General features: G+C 50.1%; 1 protein-coding gene across 2 annotated transcripts; it reads left to right on the plus strand.

The window, feature by feature from the left end:
- The first annotated feature begins 4,616 nt into the window (after nucleotides 1-4,616).
- Nucleotides 4,617-16,707, plus strand: CCDC198 (coiled-coil domain containing 198). Of its 2 annotated transcripts, none has more exons than XM_040602051.1 (6): nucleotides 4,617-4,962; nucleotides 8,133-8,209; nucleotides 12,085-12,171; nucleotides 12,855-12,953; nucleotides 13,375-13,540; nucleotides 15,925-16,707. In XM_040602051.1, the coding sequence occupies exons 1-6, from the start codon at nucleotides 4,746-4,748 to the stop codon at nucleotides 16,167-16,169; spliced, it is 891 nt and encodes a 296-aa protein (XP_040457985.1). In that variant the 5' UTR covers nucleotides 4,617-4,745; the 3' UTR covers nucleotides 16,170-16,707. The 2 variants fall into 2 exon arrangements, with proteins under 2 accessions (XP_040457985.1, XP_040457986.1); XM_040602052.1 differs by having other exon boundaries at nucleotides 13,468-13,540.
- The last annotated feature ends 430 nt before the right edge of the window (nucleotides 16,708-17,137 follow it).

Below are 17,137 nucleotides of genomic sequence, written 5' to 3' on the forward strand. Positions count from 1 at the left end.
CACCCAGCACAAAGCTGCCGTTTGTAGTCGGGGCTGGCTGCAGGCTCACCTCTCCTGGAGGACGTCCTGGCTGGCGTGTCCTGGCGAGCCCCTCGTGCTGCCCTGCTGCGTGTGGGTCCCGTGTGAGCCCCGTGGTCTGGAGAAGTGCCCTGGGACAACACTGGTTCCAGGAGCAGAGGTGGCAGTGACAAGGCTGGAGGGTGGCAGGCAGCCAGCCTGTCCCCACAGCCATTAGGGCTTAATACTGCTGCAAAGCAATGCATGTGAATAGTAACAAAAGCACCTTTTAGTTTGACTCCCGCTGATTCGACGTTATCTTTTAACAGTCGTGTCTAAACTGTTCCTTGTGACCAGCAGAGCTGACAAAATGCCTGTGTATATTATAAAAACCCAAAAACACCAAACCAAACCCATCAAAGTCGGACTCCTTCATCACACTGCTGCAGAAGCCAATCCAACCAACCATCCCCTTCACACTAAAACCAGAGGCCTAAGGTTTAGCTACACACACAGACACACATACGTGATCTTTTAAAAATCTCTTCCAACATTTGAGAAGATGGGCCCAGCTACTCTTACGCTGCTTTCAAAAGGAGCTAAACATTAAAAAGAGTCTAAGGAAATGGATTATATCCAACAGGAGATACTGATGGGACAATACAGCTAAAAACACATAGTACACGGCAGCTTGCGCACCACCCCAGGCCGATTCTGGAGTTGATATGTTCATTTACAGTACTAGATAGTTTTGAGAGATGTGTTTTACTGAAACTAGCTTCTGCCAAACTGAACACATGGGAAAAACAAACATTTCCTTTTAGTATGCATTGATGAGTGTATTTTGGCAAGCGGCCTCATGGCAGCATCTTCAGGCCCAGAACTGCATCCTTCAAGGAACCTCATGGAGTAGTACACAGGCATCACTTGAAATCCCTGTGTCTGAGTCAGTTTTCCCCTACTCGTGACACTCCATGGCCAGGGGCACGGTGTGTTACTCTGCCAGCCTGTCACTCTCTACAAGCAGGCCCTGTGCACGTCCCATCTCCAGAGACTAGCGATCAGCCTTGCATTTCTCCAGGGAGAAGAGACGCGTAGCTCCGAGCCCAGCAGCCACTTTCTGCCTCACATCAGGCTTAGCAGACATCGCCTAACCCAACCCAGGCTTTCTGCTAGGGGCGAGCATCCCCCACGCTGCTGCCTGCACAGTGCACAAAGCTGAGGGTTGAACCAGGGCTGCGGAAGGCTTTCCCCTCTCTGCCGCCACCACCACGCTCCCCCCAGACCCTGCTGTGGGTGGGCAGGGGATTTGCTCCTGCATCCCCACCCCACCACTAGCTCCAGACAGTGACCACCACAGCAGCCATGAGTGCCCCTGATCCCCAGGGGCAAGCAGGTATCTAATCCCTTGGTTGCATTGTACCCAGATGCTTTCATGGAATCATTCATGTTGGAAAACACCTTTGAGATCAAGTCCAACCGTTAACCCAGCACCACCAAGCCCACCACTAAACCCTGTCCCCAAGCACCACATCTACGCATTTCAAAACCACCTCCAGGGATGGTGATTCCACCACCTCCCCGGGCAGCCTGTTCCAGTGCTTCACCACCCTTTCAGTGAAGAAATTATTCCTGATCCCCAATCTACACCTCCCCTGGCACAACTTGAGGCCGTTTCCTCTTGTCATCTGGCAGCAGAGACTGACCCCCACCTGCCTACACCCTCCTGTCGGGCAGCTGGAGAGAGCGGTAAGGTCTCCCCTCAGCCTCCTTTTGTCTGGGCTGACCCCCTCCCCCCTGTTCCCTCAGGGGCTCCTCGTCATACCTGTGCTCCGGACCCTTCCCCAGCCCCATTGCCCTTCTCTGGACACGCTCGAGCACCTCTGCGTCCCTCTTGAAGTGAGGGGCCCAACACTGAACGTGCTATTCAAGGTGCAGCCTCACCACTGCCGAGCAGAGGGGGGCCATCACTGTCCTAGTCCTGCTGGCCACACTGTTTCAGACACTAGCCAGGATGCTGCTGGCCTCCTTGGCCACCTGGGCACACTGCTGGCTCATGTCCAGCCGGCTGTCGACCAGCACCCCCAGGTCCTTCTCCACCAGGCAGCTCCCAGCTGCTCCTTCCCAAGCCCGTAGCATTGCGTGAGGTTGCTGTGACCCACGGGCAGGACCCAGCACTGAGCCTGGTTGAACCTCACACCACCGGCCTTGCCCCACTGACCCAGCCTGCCCAGACCCCTCTGCAGAGCCTCCTGCCCTCCGGCAGATCAGCGCTCCCAGCTTGGTGCTGTCTGCAAAGTGACCCCAGTACTGAGCCCATGGTTTTTCCTGCAGCCCAGCTTTTATGAGCTCTCCAGGGATGTGCATCCCACTCACCAATTCCTTAAAGTCCTGTCATTCATCTGCTGCCCAACCCCCAGTTTATCATCCTTATTAAGTGAGGAAGGTAATTATTTTTCCTTAGAGTGCAGCTCAGCCTTTCAGCTAGAGAAAATGCATTAAACGCAAGAAATCAGACAATAAACAGAGGCTGTTTTGTGTGATGCGTTGATCCATTAGAGGAATGCAAACCGATAATCACTACCATCAAGTGACCAATCAGATGTGGCTGCTGTTGCCACTGTGGGCATCTTTGACGAGCCCTTCTATCATCCCCAGCAACGTGAAGGTTTCATTTCAGTTGCACTGTCTCATTTCCACCCCATGGAAAACGCCAGTTTCGATCTGGCAGCTGCACTATCAGACTCTCCTTCACGCCAGGGCCTGGCTGTCTGGAAGAAAAGCAAAACGTGCTGTGATAACCTGCCTTGAGCATCGCTGCCTGCACGCACCCTCGCCGCAGGGCTCCGCGACCAGGCACTGCAGGCAGCGTTACATCAGCACCACCGGTATCCTCAGCCTTGGCTGGGGTAAGATGAACATCCCTTGTTAATGCAAGTGACAAGCAGCAGAGAGAGGAACAAGCCGTATTTCTTAGCGTTACAGATGCATAATAATGGGATCTATTAGCCACACCAGTACGCATTCCAGCCAGTGAAACGGTGCTGGATTATTTCATTGTTACAATTCTTTCTGCTTTACTCACTGAAGATTTACATAAAGTCCAGGTGTTATTTTGGCAAAAATCCATGCCACCCAGCTTCCGTCTCCTCCTGTGCCTGTGTCTTTTGTAATTTAAAACTCATTTTAAGGAGTAGTTTTAAGGCAGAGGCAATCTGCTCTTGCAGTTGGATGTGAGACTGGTGCCCTGGGCTGAATCCTCCCCCTGGTTCACCTTTGCTCCATGTGCAGGTGAGCAAAAAACTCTGCTCCTCCATGGGAAAATCACAGGACCCCAGCCTGGTGGGGTTGGAAGGGACCTCTGGAGCTCACCCAGCCCAACCCCCTGCTCAAGCAGGGTCTCCTAGAGCGGGCTGCACAGCCCAGGCGGGTTTGGATGTCTCCAGAGAAGGAGACCCCACCGCCTCTCTGGGCGGCCCGGCCCAGCGCTCCGGCACCCTCACGGTAAAGACGTTTTTCCTCACATTCAGGTGGAACTCCCCGTGTTGCAGCGTGTGCCTGTTTAGGGATTTGCTGGGTGATACTGGTCATTAACTGATGCAGCATTAAGGCGTTGTGCAGTGCTGTCAGGCTAACATCCTTGAGGCACAGAGCTGTACTGCAGCAAGGGGGGTGGGACCTGGCACTCATGATCCAGCCAGAAGGAACTGCAACACCTTTAACTGCAAGGAGCATCTCTTCGCTCAGAGATGAAGTGCTTGGAGCAGTATCAACCCCAGGTATATCCGTCCCTTTGCAATTCCCTTCCCTAAATCACTGTGCAACAGGCTGTGGTGCCATCCTGCGTGGCAGGTGGCAAAGCCCATATGGCTTGGAAAGAAACCTGGCCAAGAGGGGGGCTTCGGTGGCATGTGGAGCAGGGGAACCCTCTGAGGACTTTGGCAGGGCCAAGGCCACAGCATTGCACCCAAGGTGAAACACCCAAATACAGCACAACAGACGCTAGCTTTAACATCCACATAGGTTTTCCACTGCTCCGACACATCCATCATTGCATTTAATTCAGTTTTCACAAGCTGCTTAACAGGAATTACCTGTTCTCAGCAGGGGAGGGGGAAGGAAAAATAGACATTAAGCACTGAGAAACTCAGGAGAAAAGCAGGGTGTTGATTTTGTATTTTCATTTGAAAATATGACTCACTTTGGCCTGGATTTTCAGGTGGGTTTGTGCTGAAGCTGCATTTTTTCTGGCAGGAGCAAGGGTGGGTGACGCTCCCTGGCCAGCCCCTGTCCCTAGACCGCTTCTCCCATGCGGGGTGGGAGACAGTTTGACCCTTCTTGTTCTTCAAGGATTGAATTTCCCTTCCAAACCCTGAAGATTTAGCAAGAGAGCTGCTTGTAGAAATACCTCCAGCTCACCCAACAGTCAGCTAAGGTGGTGCTCCTGGTTGAAAACCACTTGCAGGTGAAAAAACAAAGCTTCCCTGGAGCTTGGTGCTGGCTCCTTGAGCTGCTTTCCACTTCTCCGTTAGCAGCAGCTTCCTCTCGTCCCTGCGGGGGAATGGCCAGGGATGGGTCAATGTTTAACCGACCTGGGAAGGACGTGTGAGCATGTCCATTGGAGCCAGCCCCAGCCTTGGCAGGGAGCTCCTCCGGCTCCAAAGCTGCTCACAAAGGTCCCTCCATGTTCAGGGAGGACAGTGTGTGAGGACATTTTCCTTCTCCTTTCAAAGCCACCGCCCTGCAGAATGGGCCTGAGCTCTTCCAAGGCGCACCCCAAGGTGACCAAGGTGGCACCAATGGGTGCTGGGGAGGACATGCCTGCTCTTGCCACCCCGTACCAGCTCCCTGGTGTGCTGGGACAGCCCAGCCTGCACCCGCCAGCTGCAGCAAAGTGGGGAAAACCCACCTTTCACCAGGAACTTCCACCTCTCCGGGAAACCTGGTATGGGAGAGCTTCTACAGGTAAGGAGGTCATCACTGAAATATTGCAAAGCGCAGGGCAGAGAACCAAGGGGGCTCAGCTGGGGCTGTTGGTTTGCTTGCTGCTGCAGGGGCTGGGTGCAGGGGTGTGCACATGCCATTCTGCATCAGCAGCTTTTTGCCATTTCCAGGACATTTTAGCTTTGGGAAAACCCATTCCCCCAGACCTGTTTCAGAAAGCATCTGGGTCACCAGATTTCAGGATCCTTACTCCATCAGTCATCCCTCTGGGCATGGCCCCACTCCCCAGCATCGTCCTGGCACGCAATGACCCCAGCCTGAGTCTGAGCAAGCCCTTGCACAGCAGCCCCATAACTCTTGGCCATATATGCATCCTGCTCACCTGCAGCTGCTGGGCATATAAAATCATTAGCTTAATTAGAGTTCGATTCTGGGTAATGTGCTCAGCAGGGTAAAACTCAGCATCAAAAAAATTTATAGCCATGTCTTGCACAGGGCTAATTTCATAAGCCAAGAGGCAGAGGAAGGCAGACACTATATAGCTGTGTGTGCTTTTCTACAAGTGGCGCCGTGCAGCCTCTCCTGCAGCCTTTCAGAGCAGGGTTTAAACTCCATCCATACCCAAGCCCTTCCTGGAGGTGAGGAAGGAGGTTTGCACCCATCTGAAAGCGGATGTGTAGCTCTGTACAACGAGCGGGATGGTGACGAACGGCCTCCCCAGCCATGTTAGCTGGGCGTAGGGAGAAACGCCCACGAACGCCGGAGTGGTTTGAGAAAGGGCAGCACAGAGGACGCAGGATCAGCAGCCCTAGCACCCTCCTCCCCTCTTTTCCATTTCCAAAAACGGATTTCTGACACACACCGAGCAGCATTAAGCAGAGCTGCTTCACCGGGGGGTAGATATTTCCTTCAGGGTCATTCACCAAGAGGCATCAGGTAAACGGTGAAAGCAAATAAACCTCTGGCACAATAGAGTGACGTTCCCAGAGCTGGAGGTCTTGGAGAGAATACAGATCAGGTCTGGCTGTACAGCAGGGGGCTTCAAGTACTTCATGACAGCAAGTACGACCAAATATTCCTGTTCTGGAAAACTACCATCACTGGGCATTTAACAAGTGCTTGTAAAGAACCATATATATTTATAAAAAGTTTTAAAAACCCTCAATAAATGTCATTTTCTATTACTTTTCATTTTCAGAAATAAAAAGAGTATGCTCAAGAGTACTTGAGCGATGTATTAGCTTGAGCTGCTGTCTAAATAAGCAAAGCCTCCAAGAGAATAAGTTTTGTTTGGTTTATGATGGTTCATCCTGACTTGTGTTAAATCCCACTTCCTCCAGTGGGGAGAATCTGCTGCTACTGGAGTGCAAGGGTGAAAAATAAAAGCCATGAGAACGCCTTCAGCTTGGGCTTGGCACTGGCAGCACGGTACAGTGAGGCGATGGTCTCTATTGCTGGCATCATGCAGGTGTGCCAGGGACCATCCCTGCACCAGGAACAAGCAGATTCGGGGACAGCAAGTACTTGGCCCCCAGTTCTACAGAGGATAAGAGCAAATCCCATACAAGACATAAGCATGGATAGGATGAGTGGAAATAATTTAAAACAAACAAACAAAAAACGCCAAACCAAACACACACAAAACAAACCATCAAATCTCACAAGGGAGAAATTCCCCAAAGCCATACCTCTCACAGAACAACCTTCTCCTGAGTCCCAGCCCCTTGCCTGTGCCATGTTCCCAGCACCACAAGCCACCTCCTTACATTGTACTTCCCCATTAGAAATTCCCTATGCACCAATTTTTCCTGCAGATTGAGAAGCAATAATTTAATCACCCTCCTCTTGCTATTACAAGCTGCTGTTTCAGTACATGTTCCTCAGCAGCTGAAGTTTGTCTATGGAGAAGCCTCCTGCACTGGAAATTTTCACTTCAGGGACACATTCCTGCATGTCTGGAGCAGCCGCAGCTTTGCTCAGTGGTTAATCATTGCTGGTGCTCTGCAGAGCCCAGCAAACATTTATCTGATGGAGTCACCACCTCTTCCCATACCCCAGCATGCTCCTTCACCTCCTCTGTCTTGTCCAAGTGCCCTGCCTTGGCAGTCTTCCATCGGGCTCATTTAAAGGGACCACTGAAGTCCCCATAAGGTCACCTCCAAATTATTCTTTTTAATATAGCTATTAAATTTAGCATCAGCTATAATGTAATTCCTGCACTTTATCCCCAAGTCTCCTCCCCTGTGGCCACCTTGGGGCTCCCACCACACGGGAACAGAAGCTGCTCAGCAACAACTCACTTGACTCCACCATATAAAATGGCATTTCAATGACCCAGGACCGTTTCTTTGGAGAGCAGAAGGAATAGAAAAACTCTTTTGTAAGCCAAATACTTACTGCGCATGCAAGTATTTATTTGTGCAAGGGGTGGGAGGGAAAGGCAGCCAGCTGAGAGCATCAGTGCAGGACAGACCTGAGCTCAGGTCACATTCAGGCCTCAGCAAAAGCACTGCTTTAATAACTAACAGGTGAGTGCTGGGGGTGTAGCGCCTTATTTCAGGCTGATTTCCAAAGATGAGGTTCTGTGATTGTACCACTTGTCCGACTGTAACCCATTAAATTCTGAGCGCACTGGCTGGCTGCATCCCAGTTCTGCTGTGGTTGGTAAAAGCATCAGAGATACTTCTTAGTTCCACCAAAAAAATAACAGTAATAAAGTCTCAGGCACTGAGCAGCAAAGAAAAGACTCAAACTGCTGCTTGTTCCCTGCTTCAAAAGGGCAGGCAGTGAGGAAGGGGCAAAGCTCAGAGGTTTCTTGGCCAGCTGATGGTCACAGGTTGTGGCAAGAGAAAAGGACCCTTGGTCACACGTGGGACCCAGGGAGTTGAGGAGGCCACAGGAGTTGCAGAGGATGGTTATTGTCACATACAAGATGAATGAGAGGTTGTAGAGGGAAGTAGGAGAGGTATGTGGCAGACATTTTTTAAGATGCCTCAGGCACAGGTACATCCTCACTTTATTTCTGCAGCTAATAGAATAATTTTTATACCACATGTTCCTGGAGTACGCCAAGAGACACTTTAGTAGGACATGTCAACTAAAAAATAGAGCAGAGAAACATTGCTGAGTACAGCCTAGCAGCTGATGATCACCCAATAGTTACTTCATCCATTTTTTCTTTCATCTTTAAGGGCCCCTTTCTTTCAACACCGTGCCAGAAAAGGGAGAAGCCAGCATCATTAAGCAGCACCCACCTCGAAGACCTCAAGTAAGGCGAGTTTGAAAAGCTCCCTATGAGTTGCTCTTATCGATCTGTTGACGTGGGCTTTCTCGGGGACATGGGCACAAGTCACAGCACCACAGAGGGGAAAACAAATACCGTACAGTAACGCAAGCAGGAGGTCCTGCCTTTAGATGATCCTCCCTGGATGGGCTTTATCACCACCCAAGTTTGTTATCTGGGCCAGAGCAGATATGCTGACCACAGAGAAGTTATTTTTGGTTCATTAGCACAAGACAAAGGCTACATCTTCTAAAACAGCCAAAGAGGGGCCAGTGCAGCCAGGCCTGGACTTTGCCCACCTGCCCGACTCCTCGCTGGCCAGCCCTCGCATGCTATGGAGGCACCCAGTGCAGACACATGCCCCAGCCAAATTTTAGTGCTCCCATGCGGCTGATGTGGCCAAGACTGAGCCCTTGGCAGAAGGGGTCCAGCTTGCATCATGTGGGGCTGGGTTTGCCTCTTCAGGCCAAATATCCCACCAGTGTCTGGTACCAGCAGACAGACGCGCTTTGCGATGGGGTCGGTGAAAATACAGAGCAAGTATTTTAGGATTCCATATTTGCTATGCACGCTATGTACCCACACATACCTTTACCTTCTCCTCTCAACAGCATGGTATATAAATATGCATACACACCCCTGTATATCTAGAGGCATAAAAAAAAATCCCCCCCAAAAAAACTTGTTCATTCCTCCTTGAACTCCTTCCTTTCCCCTTTTTACACTTCCCAGGTCCCTTCCCCTCCCAGCCCTGAAACCCATGACTCTGCCCGACCTGGCAATTGGGCTTTCCCCCCCAGGAGTCACCACAACATAACTAGCACTCTAGAGATATATTTATATCCACATAATTTACTGCAGAGGAGGAAAGGAGACACAGCAAACATACCATGCTGCACAAAGACTAAAGTTACTATTTCATTAAAAGAAAACTGAAAAACAACAGTGACAAGAAGCCCTCCACATGTGTTTTCTGTGCTGTTATTTTTCTGCACTGATGCTTACATACAAAACAAAACTGGGGTGGGGCTCAGGCCTTGCAGACCCCCCACCATGTGCTCGCAGGGCCAAGCTAGAGCTGTATTACCAGGATCATACAACTCTTGCCATAAATCCGGTTATTTAAAACCCAAAGCCCGAGAATCACACTGCTTTCTGTGCTCCACCTGACTTTTCATTGCTTCTCCACACCCTCCCATACCAGCCAGCACACCTTCCAATGTTCAACCTCTTACCTGCTCATCACTGAGGATGCAAAGCTGCCAGAGTTTGACGCAGACTGAGTTCTCCCCTCTTCCCTATGTGCCCACAGAAGGTCATTGGAGACACCAGGTTCAGCCCTGCTCTGGATTGCCCCGGAGCTACAGCTCTTCCACTTTACTCCTCAGAACTTTCTCTTTCAGAACTCCTGCTTGAGGCTTTTAGCTGTGTTTCTTCCCTGCTGCTTGACCCAGGTCCAGGGGCTTCAAAACTGAGAGCAAAGAGGTCTCAGAGGGATAAAATCAGGCAGGGAAAAAGAACCACTTGCCCAAACCCCTCCAAGCACAGGTGCAGCAGGGTGTTTTACTTGGGAAACCACTCAGCTGCTGGAAATAACCACACACCCCCACCCCTGCTCTCATTTAGGCAGGACTTTCAATTAGAAATTAAAGACCAATGTTGTACCTGCTGCTGAGACCACTCTAAAAGAGCCCAGCTGTAATGGGGCGTATGAGCAGCCTAACTAGGCAGCTGGAGGGAGTCCTCGGGGCTGGGGGATAAATGGGGCCAAACACAGTTCCTGGGTGTTTAATCTCTGGAAGAGATGTACGTGTCCCACCTGGCTGTGTGCCTCTGTGGCACTCCCGTGGGTCCTGCAGCTTCGAGCAGCCCTGGCACTGCTGTGCGTTACAGCAGCAAAGAGCTGCCCACGCTGGTAATCCTCCTTCCCAGCCACCTCTATTACTCCTTGCAATTAAAATCCTTAGGCAAACATCTTGCCTCCCTGCACTGCTTTGAGACACCCCTGTTTCTCCCTGAGAGCATCTCCGCTCTCCCAAAATTTGGTGACAAACCCGCTCCATATGTTGCCCAACAGCACACCTGCTGAAGCCGGGGTGCTTTGCTCAAGCCTTCCTTGCGGTGATTAAGGTCTTTTTACTATAATAAAGGACAGAACTGCCACCAGACAGGGTCAGTTAAACCCGCTCCACTTAGGGCTGTGGCTCTGGCCATGACTGGTTGCTTCAGAGAGCATGGTGGCCACCAACTATTGAATAACATGTCCATGGATTTGGTGGGAGGATGAAGCGGCAGCACCTGGAAGGAGCCCAGCTACGCCGTGTGCACTGTCACGTGGAATCACAGCCACCTTTAGAAATCTCCTAACAGCACGTAATTTTTTGTCATTGATCTTAATTCCATTATGGCTGTATTAATGTATTATTTAAACACTGATAATACTCACTGCAGGATGAAGACACTGTTAATCCTACCCCATACTTCTGCCGTTGCTGTTAGGGACTGTAAACAGCTCCAGCAAAAGGCTTTTTTCCTATGGGAATATTTTCAAAGACAGCAGAGCAGGATGACGTGTCCTTCTCAAGGACTTTTAGAGGATTTCGGTCACAGCGTATTTGCAGAGAAAAATCCTGTGAGGTTCACAGAGATGAAAGAAAAGAGTCAGTTTTCCAGCCTGTGACAGAACTTTATCCGAAAGCCTAAAAATTGGCTTCCCTGCCAGGCACAGCGAGATGGGCAGATAGATGTGGGAGTTTCTGTGCCTTCAGTGACCTGCCGCTGGCTGCCTTGATGGCACCTCGGGAGTGATGCACAGCCCGGACCACAGCTTGTGGTGTCACATGCTGCCATCTAGTGCCATTTTTTCAAGTTTCATATTCAGTTTGGGGGGGGGTGGGGGGGTTTTGATGCTGAGAGACAGGTGAACTTGGTGTTGGCTAACGGGAAATTCCCCCTTTACATGATGCTGCTGACTTCTTTTCTCCTGCATTTTTGCACTGATTTAGAGGATGCTTCAAAATTATAGCTCAGGCTTTGGCAGCAGTTCAGTGCACGCAGAGACTTGTCACCATTTATTGGACACTAGTTCATATTCAAGGAGTTAATGATGTCCCCTCATAAAGTGTAAGTCAGGTCTTACCGATGAAGTCCTTGATGATGCTCCCTTTAATTTTTACGGAAGCCGTACTGAGCTGCCATCCTAGAAGGGGACACCAGCAATATCAAGCCATGAAATGACCCAGTATCATCTAGTAGTTTGGCATCATCTAAGGAGGTAATTTAGCTCCTTAAGATAACAATCCATGCTCAGAGCAGTCTGTAAAGCAAGTCTCTGCCCACTTCCATTAGCCTCCAGGAAAGGCACTTTGTACCACGCACAGTTCTGCAGGGAAAGGTCTTAGGTTAATGTAAAAGAGATTGGTTAGACACTGGGGACGGTGCTCTGGGTCTCAAGTAACTGGGATCTACCCTTGGATGACCTGCTAGGAGACTTTATATTAAATTATGATATGTGTCTGTGCTTCAGCTTTGACATGAAGCAATCCCAGCTGGGGTATGTCTTCACCCTGGTCTTGGGCACTGTTGAGACTCAAAGAGAAATACCTACAGGCATGAAACTAGTGTCAAACTGGGTTTTTGCTGCTTTGACTGTAATGCAGGAGATTCCCCCAGTTTCATCTTCTCCTGAAGGACCAAAGTGTTCACCTCGCTGAGCATCCACTAGAGATGTCAATCTCTTCCCTGTATTCTAAGCAGCTGGGCCAGAATTGGAGCTGGAAAAACGTCAAGGTAGTTTCATATCATTTTTTATGATTGTATGGAACAACCAACGCTGAATATTATAAATATTGGACTTGCAGAGGCTTGAACCTGCTGGTCCTCTGCAAGCAATTGCTCCTGCAAAGCCCTGGAGTCAGCAAGAAGTGTCTCCAATCCCCAGAATGAAGGTAAGCACACAGGTCAAGCCCTGTGCGTGAGTCATTGCTGGCTGCAGGCTCCTTTCCCTCACAGTTTGGGCATCCCAAGGAGTTCTGGTTTGCACTGGCTGCACTACTGTCCCTGGCTGAGCCTGGGAACTTGCTGAAACACTGGTGTGTGGGTGAAAGGAAACAAGGGGAAAGCTTCTGAATCTCCAGCGTGACAGTTGCCTGAATGAGGACCTGCTGAGCCAGGACCTTAAATATTTTTGAGGCTAAAGGTTTGAGGACCACTCTTTAAACCTGAGCAACTCGAACCCGTCACTTGCAGCTGGCAGGGAGAAGACTGCAAGCGCTGTGTGCTGTAACCACTGCTGGCAGTCCCAAACGTGCAAAAGTGTTTCCTTCCTTTGGATGATGAAATTTTCTTGGACAGCCGGCTCAAAGTAGTAACACCTTGGGGGGAAGAAGCATGTGTACATTGTTTTAATGACGATTTTTTTTTCCCCATCATGCCCCAGAGCTGTGAGATAAACTGCAAGCACAGTGGAAATCTGTGATAAATTTCTGCAAGTTGGCTGCACAGGGAGATGCTGGCTGCCTTTATCTGGGGAGGCCCTGAGGGGCTGGGCGTGGGTTTGCAAGCTGGCGGCTGTTCCGTTCTCTTTCAAAACCTGCAGGTGTATTTATTTACATTTTTTAATACCTCGTAGGCTCTGGAGAAGAGGGGGCAAAGCCCGAGACACCTCCCTGGCAGACGTCAGCACTTGCACAAGCTGCAGATGCTGGACTTGACCCGCAAGCGCCGAGAGGTAATGCCGAGATGGATCTGGGGAGAGGCTGGGTATACACTCGTATGGGGGGGGGGGTCTGCCCATCCCCAGTGCCTCTCCCACGGACTGGGATGCTTGAAGCCTCTTTCTGGGAAGGTCAAACGAAGCATTCCTATGGCTCAGGCAGAGGAGAGGTGGGGAGCTTCCCCAGGGCCCCTGTATATTTGTGGGTTTTCCAACATTTTGCCCTCATTTAGCTGCGGCTCATGGAGAAACCAAAAATCTCTGGCCGGCTCATGCTCTATCACATACCCAGTTTGGCAAATACTATTTGCTTGGGTTCAACTACTCAGCTGTGTAATTATTTTCAACGCTAACCCCCTAATGATATGCTGCATTGAGCTGTTAAAATGTGTTTGCTCCTCTGGTGCTTGTGTTGACGACTCATTTGCAAACCCAGGCAGAGCTGAAGCGAAATCTCCACAGGGAGGCAAAAATCAATAAACAAAAAATCAAGGAATTCAGCCCAAAGAAAGTTCTTGACACTTTCCAGAGAGGCAACAGCGCCGAAAGCCAAGACCTCGTCCCTGCTGAGCACAATCAGTGTTTTCACGGAGACGATCGTGGTAAGTAGAATAAATTTCCAAGGCAATGTAGAACTCGCTAGTCTCTTAAATGTCATCAGAGAAGTTTCCCCATGGAAGCTGCTTGCACTGCTCCATCTCCTGCAGTGGCACAGTGCAAGTTCAAAAGATTGGTGGGGGGAAGGCGGAGAGATGTGTTCATAAGACAAAGCGTTGGGATGCCTCAGAGCAGGACGCAGGTCTCTGGTCTGCTTCTCTGACAGCACCCAAACGGACCCAAGCAGATGTGAGTTAAGCGCCATGGACTGGCCATAGGGTCCGAAGTCCTTAGGGCCAGGCCCCTGCGGCAGCAAGTTCTCACTGACAGGAAAGTCTTAGCTTGTCCCACATGTCCCCTGCACAGCAAACTAAGCATGAGGACAGAGGGTGTCCCTGGGGTCCCACATCTGTGGAGAGTCAGGGAGTCCATCAGGCAAAACTGTCCCAGGTGGTGAACATACAGGATGCTGCAAAGGTGAGCATACACAGGCTGGGGGGAACCTCTGAAGCTCCACCAACGTAATGGCCAAAGGGATGAAGGAGAAAAAGAAAAAGGAAAATGGCTGCCTGAAGACCAACCCTTTTACCAGGTTTTGCCCCCTGCCCTCTGCCCCAGCATGGGACACCTCCTGCCTGAGCCTGGGGTGTGCTCAGGTGGACACAGGCTGTGACAACATCACAGTGGTGACTCCGGCAGCATTGGCAGCCTCTGATTAAAATGTGCCCTGACAGCTTTCCTTCAAGCACAAGACATGAGTTACTCTGGCACAGTCTCCACCACAACACGCACCCATCCTCAGCTGGGGAGCGGGCACAGAGCTGGTCCCTTCCTGGAGGGAAGCGCAGGGCTGAACTGGGGCAGCTGCAGGCACCCATGGGTACCCAACTGCTGTTCCCTGGCAGACGTGGTGCACAGGGTGCAAACAGCCAGCTCACCTCTTCAGCTGGGGTCCAGCAGGGCAGGCTTCAGAAGATCTCTTCTACTGCACCAGGCTGGTCACATACCAAAATTTTCTGCTCTGAAAAAATGTGTGACGTATCCCTTGCAGCAAAAAGGAAACCTGGATGATTACAGATCGCTGGGTATTTTCAGGGATCTTTTGAGACTGTTTTTTGGCAGAACAGTCAGCCTTGCCTCTCCCCTTTGACATGCATGAAGGACTGAAAGAGGGTACCCACACAACACCGCAAAAAAAAATGTTCAACACCTTGCAGTAAATCTTCTCTGGCAGACCCTTGGGCACATTGGGAAGCTGGAACTGGGTTCAGCGGAGGGAAAAAAGTGGAGAACTGCTCGAGCAACAGCTGCCAGAGATTTGCTCCTGGCTTCAGCATTGCATGGTCCACCAATGTGTTGCATTCACATGCATGATGTAGCCTCTGGACATCTGCCATTCTTAAAGGACCATGGGGTAAATGTTCACAGTCACTGAGGTTACTCATGTTTCAGGTTTAGTTTTATTTGGAAACCATTTCACACAGCCCAGGGCCAGGCAATTTCCATCGCAGATTTGCATCCCTCTGGGTGATATGTAATTAAGGTGAGATGCTCCCGGTTAGATGATTTCCAGCCATGGCTCCGTGTTACTTCAACATCTGATGTGAAAACGCATCAGGTACAATTCATTTAACAGTGACAGATCTCAGGCTCTCTTGGGCACGTGGTCCGTCACAGGAGGGAGCACGGCACGGTCAGCGCGACGGTGATGCCGGCAAACACTGAGCAGGGGCTTTTCCTTCCCCCGCCGGCCCTGAGGACAGGCGAGCAGCAGGAACAGGGGTAGCGTGAATCTGGAGTGCTGACCTACCGTCCTTCGTGCTTGCGCTGGTTGAGGCAGGCTGGGGGAGCAGCCGGGGGGGTTGAAGGTGCTAAGGCACGTAAGGTGACCTCACTGTCCCTAATGAAGGGGAAATCAAAGCGAATCTCAGCTGCCACTTTGTGCTGACATCCCCTAGGCACAACGTTCTGCGTTGCTTGCACGTGACAACCTTCGGCAGAGGCTGGAAATGTATCACTGAGGGTAAAAATGCTTAAATCGGTGAAAAACTTGTCTGGCGGTGAACTTTCGCCAGGAGAAAGGGGAACAGACTTGGCTGCTCCTATTCCCTTGTGTTTCTTCACCTCAGCTCTCTTCTGCTTGGGGATAAAACAATATTGCCTCTTGCCAGACTATAATTTCACCAAATATAATCCTGAGTATATTAAACCTTTATATTATACCTTACCCTGCCCAGCCCCGGGCATGAGTCTAGTCTTAGAGGGATCTCTCAGGATCTTCTTTGCATGCCTCCAGCTGCCCATAGCCATTTCCAGCCAAACTCTAGGGGACTGGGCATGCAGCTCTGCAAAATTATGACTTTTTTTTTCTTTTTTTCCTCTCCTCAAGGAAATACGTGGGGTGGAGGACTCTCCAGGCAGCATGACGAGGCCGAACGCTCTCCAGGCAGGAGCAGGAAGGTTGACCTGTGGTTCTGCAGGGAGCCGCAGATGAAGGATCTGTTCTGGGACACCTCCAGCACAGGGTCTGAGGATTGGGAAAGGGAAGAGAAGATTCACCGCAAACCTACGCTTGTGAGAACCAAGACAGAGAGAATTTCTCTCTTTGATGACTTCTTTGACCGGGATTTCTAGTGGCATGGCTTGGGGCAAGAGAGATGTGCTGAAGAAATATGTCCCAGCAGCTCTGGTGGGGCTGAAAACCTCCCAGATGGGTGGACCGAGGGTGCAGACACAGTGTTTGCTGTAAGCGGCGTTTCTGGGAGTATGGGCCAGTGGAAAAGACAGCTGGAAATGAGGAGACCACTGATGTGGAGTAAATAATGACTGTCTGGGTTATGTGGCTGAATCAAAATATCTGAGGGGAAAAGCAGTTTGGACTGATCTGAGGGAAAAAGGAGCTTGGACTGAGCAACAGTGCAGTGGGGACAGAGGGAGGAGGAGGAGGTTGGCAAAAAAAACCCAAGCAGAAGCTGGAAAAAATTCTGGGTTAACCCCAAATACGAAGTTCCCACTGAAATGAAATGTTTTGCTTGCCTTTGGGTTACTCAACCTTTCTGTTTGACTTTTTAACCTTATATCCTTTTCTAAACCACAAACCCCCAGTTCAAAATATAAGGTAAAAACATTCATTTAGGAAGTCCTTAAAATAAATACTCTGGCATTTCTAAAATTCCATTTTTAACTTTTTAAATTATTATTATTATTTATTTTTTATCTCCTCTCATCCCCTGCCCTGGATACAGAAGTACATGTACTTTCTTTGCTTCTAACCTCCCGTTCTATAGATAGTAGATAGTCTTCTGAAAAAGCTGGCTTTTGGTCACTTGTTTTCTCTGTTCAGGGTTCAGTGCTGCAAAGTGAAGGGTAGAAACTGAGGGATCCCCAGCGATTCCTGCAGACGCTACCCCGGTGGTGCTGGTCAAGGCTCCTGTGTCCACCCAGAGTTTGAACAAGCTGCCCCATTGCAATCAGACATTTCCATGTATATTGGAAAAGATGGTTATATGAAGGGTATCAGATCTCTCCTAAACTGTATTTTTTCATAAAATTATCTGCTTTTCCTTATAAAGTCATTTGTTATCTGAAAGGGAACTTCACCC

This window comes from Falco naumanni, chromosome 7 (assembly GCF_017639655.2).
Source record: "Falco naumanni isolate bFalNau1 chromosome 7, bFalNau1.pat, whole genome shotgun sequence".
NCBI classification, from domain to species: domain Eukaryota; kingdom Metazoa; phylum Chordata; class Aves; order Falconiformes; family Falconidae; genus Falco; species Falco naumanni.